Source organism: Biomphalaria glabrata, chromosome 4, assembly GCF_947242115.1.
Source record: "Biomphalaria glabrata chromosome 4, xgBioGlab47.1, whole genome shotgun sequence".
In the NCBI taxonomy this organism is placed as follows: domain Eukaryota; kingdom Metazoa; phylum Mollusca; class Gastropoda; family Planorbidae; genus Biomphalaria; species Biomphalaria glabrata.
Window position 1 is genome coordinate 36356651 of NC_074714.1, and position 14255 is coordinate 36370905.

The window sequence follows — 14255 nt, forward strand, 5'->3', positions numbered from 1 at the left end:
AGAAAGCGCTCGGTGGAAGGCGAATCCGAAGTCATGGACACGTAAGACAGCGCTCGGTGGAAGGCGAATCCGAAGTCATGGACACGTGAGAAAGCGCTCGGTGGAAGGCGAATCCGAAGTCATGGACACGTGAGACAGCGCTCGGTGGAAGGCGAATCCGAAGTCTTAGACACGTGAGACAGCGCTCGGTGGCAGGCGAATCCTAAGTTATAGACACGTGAGACAGCGCTCGGTGGAAGGCGAATCCGAAGTCATGGACACGTGAGACAGCGCTCGGTGGCAGGCGAATCCGAAGTCATGGACACGTGAGACAGCGCTCGGTGGAAGGCGAATCCGAAGTCATGGACACGTGAGACAGCGCTCGGTGGCAGGCGAATCCGAAGTCATGGACACGTGAGACAGCGCTTGGTGGCAGGCGAATCCGAAGTCATGGACACGTGAGACAGCGCTCGGTGGAAGGTGAATCCGAAGTCATAGACACGTGAGAAAACGCTCTGTGGAAGGCGAATCCGAAGTCATGGACACATGAGAAAGCGCTCGGTGGAAGGCGAATCCGAAGTCATGGACATGTGAGACAGCGCTCGGTGGAAGGCGAATCTGAAGTCATAGACCCGTGAGACAGCGCTCGGTGGAAGGCGAATCCAAAGTCATAGACACGTGAGAAAACGCTCTGTGGAAGGCGAATCCGAAGTCATGGACACATGAGAAAGCGCTCGGTGGAAGGCAAATCCGAAGTCATGGACATGTGAGACAGCGCTCGGTGGAAGGCGAATCTGAAGTCATAGACCCGTGAGACAGCGCTCGGTGGAAGGCGAATCCGAAGTCATGGACACATGAGAAAGCGTTCGGTGGAAGGCGAATCCGAAGTCATAGCCACGTGAGACAGCGCTCGGTGGAAGGCGAATCCGAAGTCATCGACACGTGAGACAGCGCTCGGTGGAAGGCGAATCCAAAGTCATAGACACGTGAGACAGCGCTCGGTGGAAGGCGAATCCGAAGTCATAGACACGTGAGACAGTGCTCGGTGGAAGGCGAATCCGAAGTCATGGACACGTGAGACTGCGCTCGGTGGAAGGCGAATCCGAAGTCATAGACACGTGAGACAGCGCTCGGTAGAAGGCTAATTCGAAGTCATGGACACGTGAGACAGCGCTCGGTGGAAGGCGAATCCGAAGTCATAGACACGTGAGACAGCGCTTGGTGGAAGGCGAATCCGAAGTCATGGACACATGAGAAAGCGCTCGGTGGAAGGCGAATCCGAAGTCATGGACACGTGAGACAGCGCTCGGTGGAAGGCAAATCCGAAGTCATGGACACGTGAGTAAGCGCTCGGTGGAAGGCGAATCCGAAGTCATAGACACGTGAGACAGCGCTCGAAGGCATACGAATCCAAAGTCATGGACACGTGAAACAGCGCTCGGTGGAAGGCGAATCCGAAGTCAAGGACACGTGAGACAGCGCTCGGTGGCAGGCGAATCCGAAGTCATGGACACGTGAGACAGCGCTCTTTGGAAGGCGAATCCGAAGTCATAGACACGTGAGACAGCGCTCGGTGGAATGCGAATCTGAAGTCATAGACACGTGAGACAGCGCTCGGTGGAAGGTGAATCCGAAGTCATGGACACGTGAGACTGCGCTCGGTGGATGGCGAATCCGAAGTCATAGACACATGAGACAGCGCTCGGTGGAAGGCGAATCCGAAGTCATCGACACGTGAGACAGCGCTCGGTGGAAGGCGAATCCAAAGTCATAGACACGTGAGACAGCGCTCGGTGGAAGGCGAATCCGAAGTCATGGACACATGAGAAAGCGCTCGGTGGAAGGCGAATCCGAATTCATAGACACGTGAGACAGCGCTCGGTGGAAGGCGAATCCGAAGTCATCGACCTGTGAGACAGCGCTCGGTGGAAGGCGAATCCAAAGTCATAGACACGTGAGACAGCGCTCGGTGGAAGGCGAATCCGAAGTCATGGACACATGAGAAAGCGCTCGCTGAAAGGCGAATCCGAAGTCATGGACACGTGAGACAGCGCTCGGTGGAAGGCGAATCCGAAGTCATAGACACGTGAGAAAGCGCTCGGTGGAAGGCGAATCCGAAGTCATGGACACATGAGAAAGCGCTCGGTGGAAGGCGAATCCGAAGTCATAGACACGTGAGACAGCGCTCGGTGGAAGGCGAATCCGAAGTCATGGACACGTGAGACAGCGCTCGGTGGAAGGCGAATCCGAAGTCATAGACACGTGAGACAGCGCTCGGTGGAAGGCGAATCCGAAGTCATAGACACGTGAGACAGCGCTCGGTGGAAGGCGAATCCGAAGTCATAGACACGTGAGAAAGCGCTCGGTGGAAGGCGAATCCGATGTCATGGACACGTGAGACAACGCTCGGTGGAAGGCGAATCCGAAGTCATGGACACGTGAGACAGCGCTCGGTGGAAGGCGAATCCGAAGTCATGGACACGTGAGAAAGCGCTCGGTGGAAGGCTAATCCGAAGTCATGGACACGTGAGACAGCGCTCGGTGGAAGGCGAATCCGAAGTCATGGACACGTGAGACAGCGCTCGGTGGAAGGCGAATCCGAAATCATGGACACGTGAGACAGCGCTAGGTGGAAGGCGAATCCGAAGTCATGGACACGTGAGACTGCGCTCGGTGGAAGGCGAATCCGAAGTTATGGACACGTGAGACAGCGCTCGGTGGAAGGCGAATCCGAAGTCATGGACACGTGAGACAGCGCTCGGTGGAAGGCGAATCCGAAGTCATAGACACGTGAGACAGCGCTCGGTGGAAGGCGAATCCGAAGTCATGGATACATAAGAAAGCGCTCGGTGGAAGGCGAATCCGAAGTCACGGACACATGAGAAAGCGCTCGGTGGAAGGCGAATCCGAAGTCATAGCCACGTGAGACAGCGCTCGGTGGAAGGAAAATCCGAAGTCATCGACACGTGAGACAGCGCTCGGTGGAAGGCGAATCCAAAGTCATAGACACGTGAGACAGCGCTCGGTGGAAGGCGAATCCGAAGTCATGGACACGTGAGACAGCGCTCGGTGGAAGGCGAATCCGAAGTCATGGACACGTGAGACAGCGCTCGGTGGAAGGCGAATCCGAAGTCATAGACACGTGAGACATCGCTCGGTGGAAGGCGAATCCGAAGTCATGGACACGTGAGACAGCGCTCGGTGGAAGGCGAATCCGAAGTCATGGACACGTGAGACAGCGCTCGGTGGAAGGCGAATCCGAAGTCATGGACACGTGAGACAGCGCTCGGTGGAAGGCGAATCCGAAGTCATGGACACATGAGAAAGCGCTCGGTGGAAGGCGAATCCGAAGTCATGGACACGTGAGACAGCGCTCGGTGGAAGGCAAATCCGAAGTCAAGGACACGTGAGACAGCGCTCGGTGGCAGGCGAATCCGAAGTCATGGACACGTGAGACAGCGCTCGGTGGAAGGCGAATCCGAAGTCATGGACACGTGAGACAGCGCTCGGTGGAAGGCGAATCCGAAGTTATAGACACGTGAGACAGCGCTCGGTGGAAGGCGAATCCGAAGTCATAGACACGTGAGACAGCGCTCGGTGGAAGGCGAATCCGAAGTCATGGACACGTGAGACTGCGCTCGGTGGAAGGCGATTCCGAAGTCATAGACACGTGAGACAGCGCTCGGTGGAAGGCGAATCCGAAGTCATCGACACGTGAGACAGCGCTCAGTGGAAGGCGAATCCAAAGTCATAGACACGTGAGACAGCGCTCGGTGGAAGGCGAATCCGAAGTCATAGACACGTGAGAAAGCGCTCGGTGGAAGGCGAATCCGAAGTCATGGACACATGAGAAAGCGCTCGGTGGAAGGCGAATCCGAAGTCATGGACACATGAGAAAGCGCTTGGTGGAAGGCGAATCCGAAGTCATACACACGTGAGACAGCGCTCGGTGGAAGGCAAATCCGAAGTCATGGACACATGAGAAAGCGCTCGGTGGAAGGCGAATCCGAAGTCATAGACACGTGAGAAAACGTTCTGTGGAAGGCGAATCCGAAGTCATGGACACATGAGAAAGCGCTTGGTGGAAGGCGAATCCGAAGTCATAGACACGTGAGACAGCGCTCGGTGGAAGGCGAATCCGAAGTCATGGACACGTGAGAAAGCGCTCGGTAGAAGGCGAATCCGAAGTCATAGACACGTGAGAAAGCGCTCGGTGGAAGGCGAATCCGAAATCATAGACACGTTAGAAAGCGCTCGGTGGAAGGCGAATCCGATGTCATAGACACGTGACAAAGCGCTCGGTGGAAGGCGAATCCGAAGTCATGGACACGTGAGACAGCGCTCGGTGGAAGGCGAATCCGAAGTCATGGACACGTGAGACAGCGCTCGGTGGAAGGCGAATCCGAAGTCATGGACACGTGAGACAGCGCTCGGTGGAAGGCGAATCCGAAGTCATGGACACGTGAGACAGCGCTCGGTGGAAGGCAAATCCGAAGTCATGGACACGTGAGACAGCGCTCGGTAGAAGGCGAATCCGAAGTCATAGACACGTGAGACAGCGCTCGGTGGAAGGCGAATCCGAAGTCATAGACACGTGAGAAAGCGCTCGGTGGAAGGCGAATCCGAAGTCATGGACACATGAGAAAGCGCTCGGTGGAAGGCGAATCCGAAGTCATGGACATGTGAGACAGCGCTCGGTGGAAGGCGAATCCGAAGTCATAGACCCGTGAGACAGCGCTCGGTGGAAGGCGAATCCGAAGTCATGGACACATGAGAAAGCGCTCGGTGGAAGGCGAATCCGAAGTCATGGACACGTGAGACAGCGCTCGGTGGAAGGCGAATCCGAAGTCATGGACACGTGAGACAGCGCTCGGTGGAAGGCGAATCCGAAGTCATGGACACGTGAGACAGCGCTCGGTGGAAGGCGAATCCGAAGTCATGGACACGTGAGACAGCGCTCGGTGGAAGGCGAATCCGAAGTCATGGACACGTGAGACAGCGCTTGGTGGAAAGCGAATCCGAAGTCATAGACACGTGAGACAGCGCTCGGTGGAAGGCGAATCCGAAGTCATAGACACGTGAGAAAGCGCTCGGTGGAAGGCGAATCCGAAGTCATGGACACATGAGAAAGCGCTCGGTGGAAGGCGAATCCGAAGTCATGGACACGTGAGAAAGCGCTCGGTGGAAGGCGAATCCGAAGTCATGGACACGTGAGAAAGCGCTCGGTGGAAGGCGAATCCGAAGTCATGGACACATGAGAAAGCGCTCGGTGGAAGGCGAATCCGAAGTCATGGACACATGAGAAAGCGCTCGGTGGAAGGCGAATCCGAAGTCATGGACACATGAGAAAGCGCTCGGTGGAAGGCGAATCCGAAGTCATGGACACGTGAGAAAGCGCTCGGTGGAAGGCGAATCCGAAGTCATAGACACGTGAGAAAGCGCTCGGTGGAAGGCGAATCCGAAGTCATAGACACGTGAGAAAGCGCTCGGTGGAAGCCGAATCTGAAGTCATGGACTCGTTAGAAAGAGACAAGAAACTAAAACATCAACAACATTAACAAAAACACTAACAATGAAAACATCAAGAACAAAAACACTAACAATGAAAACATCAAGAACAAAAACACTAACAATGAAAACATCAAGAACAAACACAACACTGACAATGAAAACATCAAGAAAAAACACAACACTGACAATGAAAACATTTTCACACAAACTCAAATGCGGCCCCCGAAAGTTGAGAGTACACAATACAAGTAAAGAGAAAGGTTTCATATTTTATGAACGAATAACCGATGTACAAACTATCAACCGATGTACAAACTATCAACCGATGTACAAACTATCAACCGATGTACAAACTATCAACCAATGTACAAACTATCAACCGATGTACAAACTATCAACCGATGTACAAACTGTCAACACAATCTACCTGTCTCAATACAAAATAGACGTGTGCCGTAGTAGAAGCTTTACCGGTGCGATTGTTGGCCCGACTGAAGATATTAGTGTTATAAGATTGTTAACATCCATACATTACTATGAAGATATGGTTCAGTGTCAGCCTGCACTAGCGAATATGATTAAATAATCATCTAACTGATGATTAACCTACGAATGTTGAACGGTCAAGCTCTCATTCCTCGTCTCTGGAGGAAATACTTTCTTTTGGTCAAGTGACTAAACTGCCTAATGACCATGAAATAGCATTCATACTAATGATAAATAAAATGAAACACTGCCTAAGCTATTGCTTTAAAAATGTGTCTTGTTCTGTACATACACACATCTTCTTTCTAATCAATACAAATAAATGTTTTCGGTCTACATCAGAAGCTCTTACAAAATATTTCACAATATGTAATGAATGTATGCATAAGGTTTAAAACTATATATAAAATAACCATTTCCCTTACTTATTGTAGACTCCTCTGTTTCTGTTGTATGCCCAGGGCATAAGTTTGGAACTATATATATAAATATCATGGGCGTAGCCAGGATTTTTGTTCGGGAGGGGTTTTGAGGGGATTTTTTTTCTCCCCCCCCCCCCCCACCCCCGCGAAAAAATATATTTATATGTAAGTATGTGTGTGTGTATATAATCTTTATTACATTCTGACCCATCATTCTTTCGGAAGACGCTTATTGTGCCCTAGAATAGGTTCTTCCTAGAGTTAGTGGGAAAATTGTAGACCCCCCGCCATTGCCAGCGAGAGGGTCTGGGGGAGCCGTAGGAGCTACCCCAGTGCGGCGCGGACCCCCGCCGCCAAGCACCATTTCTGATATTGAAAGCCAACAAAATGCATATTCTGAGGTATCTACAGTGCATTTTCCTGCTATTAAAAAGTTTTATTTCAAAAACCTAATGTGCTATTCTTACTGACTTAGACCCTCCCGCGCTGTTCGGCGCATTTACCGTCAAGCTTTTTCCACAAAATCTGTCACTGGTAATGTCTGAAGCCTCTTCCCAACTGCTCTGAGGACCTCCATGAATGTGTTGTGCCAAGTTGTACTAGGATGTCATCGCAACAATTCTTATGGCTTATTCATTTTGTCGGAGAACATGTCCCGCAAACCTCATGCGACGCTCTGTCACAATCTTAGTAAGGGGTCGACTCCCAGTTCGGCATAGGATTTCCTTAATTTACACCCGATCCCTATAACTGACTCCTAAAATCTGTCTTAGCCATCTTTGTTGAGCCACATTTAGTGATTTTCAATTTCGGCAGATGACTATTCAATGCACTTTATTAATTGAGACCCGCGACTGGTAGAAATGTGTAACCTCTCTTGAATACGCTCTTGAAATTAAGTGACTGTAGTTTGCTTTAGATTTTATATCGAAAAGTGAAGTTTTATCGTCAAAATCATCTGTTGGGGGGTTTAAACTAAAATATCTCTGGAGTTATGTTGTTTTTTTTTTAAATTCAAAACCGGACATAGAATTTAGTAACTTTAGTTTGCTTCAGAATAATATTGAAGATAGAGGTTGTCCACCTCAAAACGCTCTATGGGGGGATTTTAAACTTAAAACCATCTGGAGGGGGTTTTAAACTTTTAAAAAAGCCATCTGTAGGAGAGGGATTTAAACTCAAAACCCCCAATTGTCTTGGCTACGCTCAAATAATTTTAATTTTATATTGAAGAGGTATTTTTTTAGCATCAAACCACTCTGAAGGGGGGTTTAAACTCAAAACTCCTTTTGGCAACGCTCATAGCATTTAGAGTGCGTAATTTGCTTTTTTCTTACATTGAAGATGCATTATTTAATTCAAACCCCGCTTGCGGGGGGTTTAAACTCAAACCCCCTTTGGCTACGCTAATAGATTTCTGAATGTGTAATTTTCTTCTTTTTTATATTAAAGAGGTATTTTTTAGCTTCAAACTCCACTGGAGGGGAGTTTAAACTCAAAACCCCTTTGAATACACTCATAACATGTTTACAAGATAAAAAGTAACCGTTGCATCAGATCTTTACCAGCTGCAAACAAAATGTAATGAAATCGGATTTTTAAAATATCTTTTCTAGATTTTACTATCTAAACGCCACTGACGGACGGACCAAACAAAACTAAAAGCGGTTTTTCACGATTCGGAGGTAGCTATGACAGTTACAACACCACAAAAAAAAAACCCAGTAATAACACTGACAATAGTATAAAATTATTTTGTGTCCGCCGCTGGAAAGATCTCTGTACTCTTAGATTGTATGCATCGAGAGTCTCCTGCGTTTCTGCTGAGTTTTCAAACTGTCCTCTAGCTGTTAGTATCTGGTCAAGGTTCCCGTGCTAGAGTACATTGATGGTGAGCTGTTTGTTTTTGAAATATGATGAGCCTGGCTGAAGGACAACTCCTTCAAGGCATGTGTGAAGGACAGCCCTTGACCAGGTCTCATATAGATCGACCACAAATACTTTGTTTAATGTTATTGAAATGATTGGATTTGATTCAAATAAAATACAGATTGTTTTAATTTCTTAAAAATGTTTTAATTAACATTTTAATGTTAAGGTTCATAGTGTCTTTGTTTTTTTGTTTAAAGAATAATAAGAAAACATAATACGAAGAGACCAAAATAAAACCCAACAAAACAACACCACAGACAGCTAAATCACTAAACAATTCAACAATGAACAACTGAATAAATAAACAATTTACAACTGAACAACTAAACAAACTTAACACTTGAACAAAACAAACAAATAATTATACTACTAAATCAATAAATCAACTTATCAACAAAATAAACTATTTAGCTAAATGTAGAAGAAACCTAAACACATTAAAAAATGTCACGTTTAAACGAATAAAGTACTATATGGAGACTAAAGAAAAAAAGAAACTTGAAAAACTTCAAAACTAGACAAACGAAACAATTAAACAGGTCAACGAAATAAAGAACTAAAGCGAGAAAGAAAATAGCAATTAAAAATACTGCACAAAATAGATACCATCGATAAATTCAAACGACATTCCAGCGCGCAAACCGCACGACCAGGCAGCCATGATTTAGACTAGATCAAGATCTATAATTTCAATTTCTAGACTTAAAGTGTAGATTTTTACTTCCAAATGTCTAGATCAATAATGTTATAAAATACTAAAACCAATCTATTTTTAAATTTAGTATTGTATTCAGTCTATTAATAGATTATCTATGCTTGTTTTTACATAAATCGTATCTAAATTACATCTACATTATTCCAAATTTATATTTTAGATCTAGATCTAATAGATATAGATCTTAGGAGTGCTAAATCATAAGTTAAATTTAGGTAGATCTACATCCTCATTCTAGTTCCATTTAAATGAAAATGCCAATTTGTCTGTTGGTAACTGTGCTGAACATCGAGCAGACGTTGCCGAAGTAAAAGCTCGATGCCTTGTTCTTTTCTTTTTTTTTTTTCAATTACAAATCAATACCAAAAGATTATCTAAAATCGTTCGTCTGACATATTGTACATATCTGGTAGTTATTATGCCGTAATGTGTAAATATCTCTTTATCAATAATAGGCTGTTAGTTTGTTATTAAGTTAACAGCAATGCCTGGTTGTGCAGTCAGCGCGCTGGACTGATTATCTCGACGGTCCCGGTTTCCTACCCTGCTCTCTGCCAACCCCCTTCGTCCAGCGGGAGATTTGGATAAGGAAGTTAATTATCTTTAACTTTGAAGGAACATCCAAAACATGTAAAACATTTTATAGAAAAATGAATCTTTGAAACATTATTACTTTTGACAATTAAAACAAAATCACGTCTTGAATATTCCTTGCGAATAGGCGGATCCGACAGGGATACGACTCCGTCGGGGGTCGACTCTGAGTTTGTGTGACAACACAAACTCTCTTTGTAATCTTGTTTTTTTGTTGTAAATATAAGACATAACACATTTCATATTGCCACTTGGTTGTTTGGTGTGAATACATAATACATTTCATAATGCCCCATGGTTGTTTAGTGTAAATACATTATACATTTCATAATGCCCATGGTTGTTTAGTGTAAATACATAATACATTTCATAATGCCCATGGTTGTTTAGTGTAAATACATAATACATTTCATAATGCCCATGGTTGTTTAGTGTAAATACATAATACATTTCATAATGCCCATGGTTGTTTAGTGTAAATACATAATACATTTCATAATGCCCATGGTTGTTTAGTGTAAATACATAATACATTTCATAATGCCCATGGTTGTTTAGTGTAAATACATAACACATTTCATAATGCCCATGGTTGTTTAGTGTAAATACATAATACATTTCATAATGCCCATGGTTGTTTAGTGTAAATACATAATACATTTCATAATGCCCATGGTTGTTTAGTGTAAATACATAACACATTTCATAATGCCCATGGTTGTTTAGTGTAAATACATAGTACATTTCATAATGCCCATGGTTGTTTAGTGTAAATACATAATACATTTCATAATGCCACATGGTTGTTTGGTGTAAATACATAATACATTTCATAATGCCCCATGTTTTTTTTTTCACGTTCTTCATCTTCAGTCAGTTCTGTCAATATGACCTTGAAGTAAGTACATATGGCCTTGAAGTCACAATATAGCTGATGCATTATATATTTTTGATAGTCTTATCTTCGGGCGGGGGGGGGGGTATTCGTGACCAGCTATGGTACCACTCCAGTCAGACGAAGAGTATATATACAAGGGCAAAGAAGTGGTTACTTCAGAGCCTCCTGTACCCAGCAAGTGCACGGAGATTCCACAAGGTAACAATTTCTTGAGAGTAATCCCCTTTTGTCTTGTGTTGTTTTGTTTATAAATTTGTAACGCTACTTCTGAAAGAAACATTCTCACGTCTTAGCTCAAAACTCTTGGACGACGTCTTGTGGGGGGGGGGGGTGGCAGCCGGAACAATTTGAACTCGTGGATCGTCTAGATCTCTAGAACAATTTGAACTCGTGGATCGCCTAGTTCTCTAGAACAATTTGAACTCGTGGATCGTCTAGTTCTCTAGAACAATTTGAACTCGTGGATCGTCTAGATCTCTAGAACAATTTGAACTCGTGGATCGCCTAGTTCTCTAGAACAATTTGAACTCGTGGATCGTCTAGTTCTCTAGAACAATTTGAACTCGTGGATCGTCTAGTTCTCTAGAACAGTTTGAACTCGTGGATCGTCTAGTTCTCTAGAACAGTTTGAACTCGTGGATCGTCTAGTTCTCTAGAACAATTTGAACTCGTGGATCGTCTAGTTCTCTAGAACAATTTGAACTCGTGGATCGTCTAGTTCTCTAGAACAATTTGAACTCGTGGATCGTCTAGTTCTCTAGAACAATTTGAACTCGTGGATCGTCTAGTTCTCTAGAACAATTTGAACTCGTGGATCGTCTAGTTCTCTAGAACAATTTGAAGCTTAGTCCGTCCTTTACAGACATAAGAACTGACCAACACATGACACTGCAACCTGCAACTACTTTATCAAGCTCACACAGTAATAAGAACAGAAAATAATTGTCTGTGGTCTATGTTACAGTAGAGATAGACATATCATTGTGAACGGCAGAAATTATTATACATGTAATGATTATAGTAGTAGCTGCAATAGTAATGATATATTCATTATTATTGTAATAAAAACAATAATCATAATAATAATAATAATAGTAATAAAGGGATAAAGGGACTACTATGAATTTTGTTTCCCTTTAACGAAACTCGACCCTGGCTTCGCCAGAGAATGAAAACTCGTTCTTTTATAATAATAATAATACTACTACTACTAATAATAATGGTTTATTATCCGCGAGGAACGTTGCCTTCCTATTGTGGCTTACACAAAACGTGATAATGATAAGAAAAATGATTGCAACAACATTTGTTTATTACCACAGTTTCACCTAAATATGACACGTGAAGTTTACATCAGAGAGTTAAGTTTACTTGATGTTTTCATTGCTAAGGGAACACAGAATAGTTCTTGTGTCTGGTTTTGTAATGTTCTAATATTTAAACACTTTCCTTCACTCTTTTACTATTGATATTTTCAATCTCTCTCTGTGTACTCTGAAGTGAGAGACTTGATCAACATGTTTGTCTGGAAGACAAGTGTGGCGCAAGCCGTCCTGGGTTGCATCCTTTTCAGTATAGGTAAGTGAAAACTCACGAACAGAAACGTTTATACCAGACATGCTACTGTGTCAACGGCCTAGAGAGGAAGAAGTTGTTTCTATTCGTTACATGTTGTAAAACTAAAGGACTTCATTTATTTTATATTTATGAAACTTCCTTAGCTTCCGTTCACATACACACATATACCATTGAACTTATTGCGGACTTCATTCCGTCCGTTAACATGGACATCTTAGTATAAATTAAAATGAATCCTCCCTTCACATTTATTAACGTAGACATACATCAGATTTTATCGTGTCTTTGTGAAACATTATTTTAGTTCTCAAACAAAACACTTTTAGACATCTGGGACATCTGAGACATCTCTATTTAATGTGCTATGTACTTTCCTAATCTAGTCATAATGTTATTGAGAACTAATGTATTTAAATTCAAAGATGTTTTTTTCTTTCATCATAATGAATAAAACCAATATATGGATCTTTTTTTTACTTAGCTTAATCTTAATATGTCTTGAGATAGCTACACCATGTCTAATATTATTTTTAGACTGTCTTGAGATAGCTACACCATGTCTAATATTATTTTTAGACTGTCTTGAGATAGCTATATCATGTCTCATATTCTTAGACTGTCTTGAGATAGCTACATCATGTCTTATATTCTTAGACTGTCTTGAGATAGCTACATCATGTCTTATATTCTTAGACTGTCTTGAGATAGCTACATCATGTCTTATATTCTTAGACTGTCTTGAGATAGCTGTATCAAGTATGATATTCTTAGATTTAGCTACATGGTGTCTTATATTCTTAGTTTGTCTTAAACTTGCTATCGCCCATGATGGAGTTCGCTACGTCAATGCTGAATGGAAAAGACCAGAACAAAATCAAGAGGGCAGTCACTTCTGCGTGGCCAAACGTCTAGCAGATAACAGCGAAGAAGTAGCCTGCAGCACTGAGGTCAAGTTCAGACAGAAGCCTCCTGCTGAGTATGCCAGCAAGATAAAAAAAGCCAAAGAAAAGATGAGGCAGTTGGAGTCTCAGTACGATGACTGCCAGGTGGAGAATGATCGTAAGGACAGGCTAATGCTGATTCAGGCCAACCTAACAGGTCAGTGTTATAAGGGTATTACATTGAAGCTAGAGCTCAGATGTTTGTATACACAATAAGTTACAATAATTAGGTATCACCGAAATGACTGAATAATGTTTAAATATATTAGCTACTGGAGACGCGGTGGCTGCAGGCTACAGAAACAGACGACCTTTACATCATCTATACTATACTATAGACCACAAGGTCTGGAGGTGCGGTGGCTGAGCGGTAAAGCGCTTGGTTTCTGAACCTGGGGTCTCGGGTTCGAATCCTGGTGAAGACTGGGATTTTTATTTCGGGATGCTTGTGCGCCTCTGAGTCCACCCAGCTCTAATGGGTACCTGACCTTAGTTTGGGAAAAGTAAAGGCGGTTGGTCGTTATGCTGGCCACATGACACCCTCGTTAACCGTAGGCCACAGAATCAGATGACCTTTACACCATAAGGTATGAAAGGGGACCTTTTTTCTTATATAGTTTTATAAGATGGGCCTATAAAAAAATTAGAGTTCTGTCTAGGGATATTAAAATTAAAAATTAAACGCTTAGTTTTAAGAAAGTAATTTTTTTAGGAATTTAATGCTAACAATGAGATCTACTAGTTACATTTTGGATTTCAGTAAACTAGGATCATGGACATGCCAACTTGTTATGAGTAGTACAATTGTTTTAAGCAACACTTAATGACGGTGTAAATAAATAGGATAAATTGGCAACCTACTTTACGTTTCGTTTGACAAGTAAGACTTAGAGTTGCTATTGGAGACTAGGAGGACTATCAGTTGGGATTTTATAGAAACTGGCAATTATTTTGACAACTTTCAGCTACTTTGGCGATACTCAAAACTAATTCTTCATAATTATTCAGAGTAAAGTAAAATATTTTTTTTATCGAAGCTAGAAATTAAATTGGTATTTCAGTTTTTTTTTAGAATTCAGTTACATAAATTGACAATGACAATAATTTATTCTAGTTGACTATACATACAATATATCAACATGCTTAAAAATTAATTCTTACTGCTTTGATTATTTTTATTCTTAATAAAACAATCACAC

At 43.4% G+C, this 14255-nt stretch overlaps 1 protein-coding gene across 1 annotated transcript in view; it reads left to right on the plus strand.

Annotated features, from left to right (window-relative positions):
• The first annotated feature begins 10644 nt into the window (after positions 1–10644).
• The window catches only part of LOC106051722 (uncharacterized), a 51302-nt gene continuing 47691 nt past the window's right edge, over positions 10645–14255 (plus strand). The window contains exons 1-3 of the mRNA XM_056027624.1: positions 10645–10735; positions 12038–12115; positions 12917–13213. Of these exons, the coding sequence (XP_055883599.1) occupies positions 12055–12115; positions 12917–13213 (358 nt within the window). The 5' untranslated portion in view covers positions 10645–10735; positions 12038–12054. The remainder of the gene's footprint in view (positions 10736–12037; positions 12116–12916; positions 13214–14255) is intronic.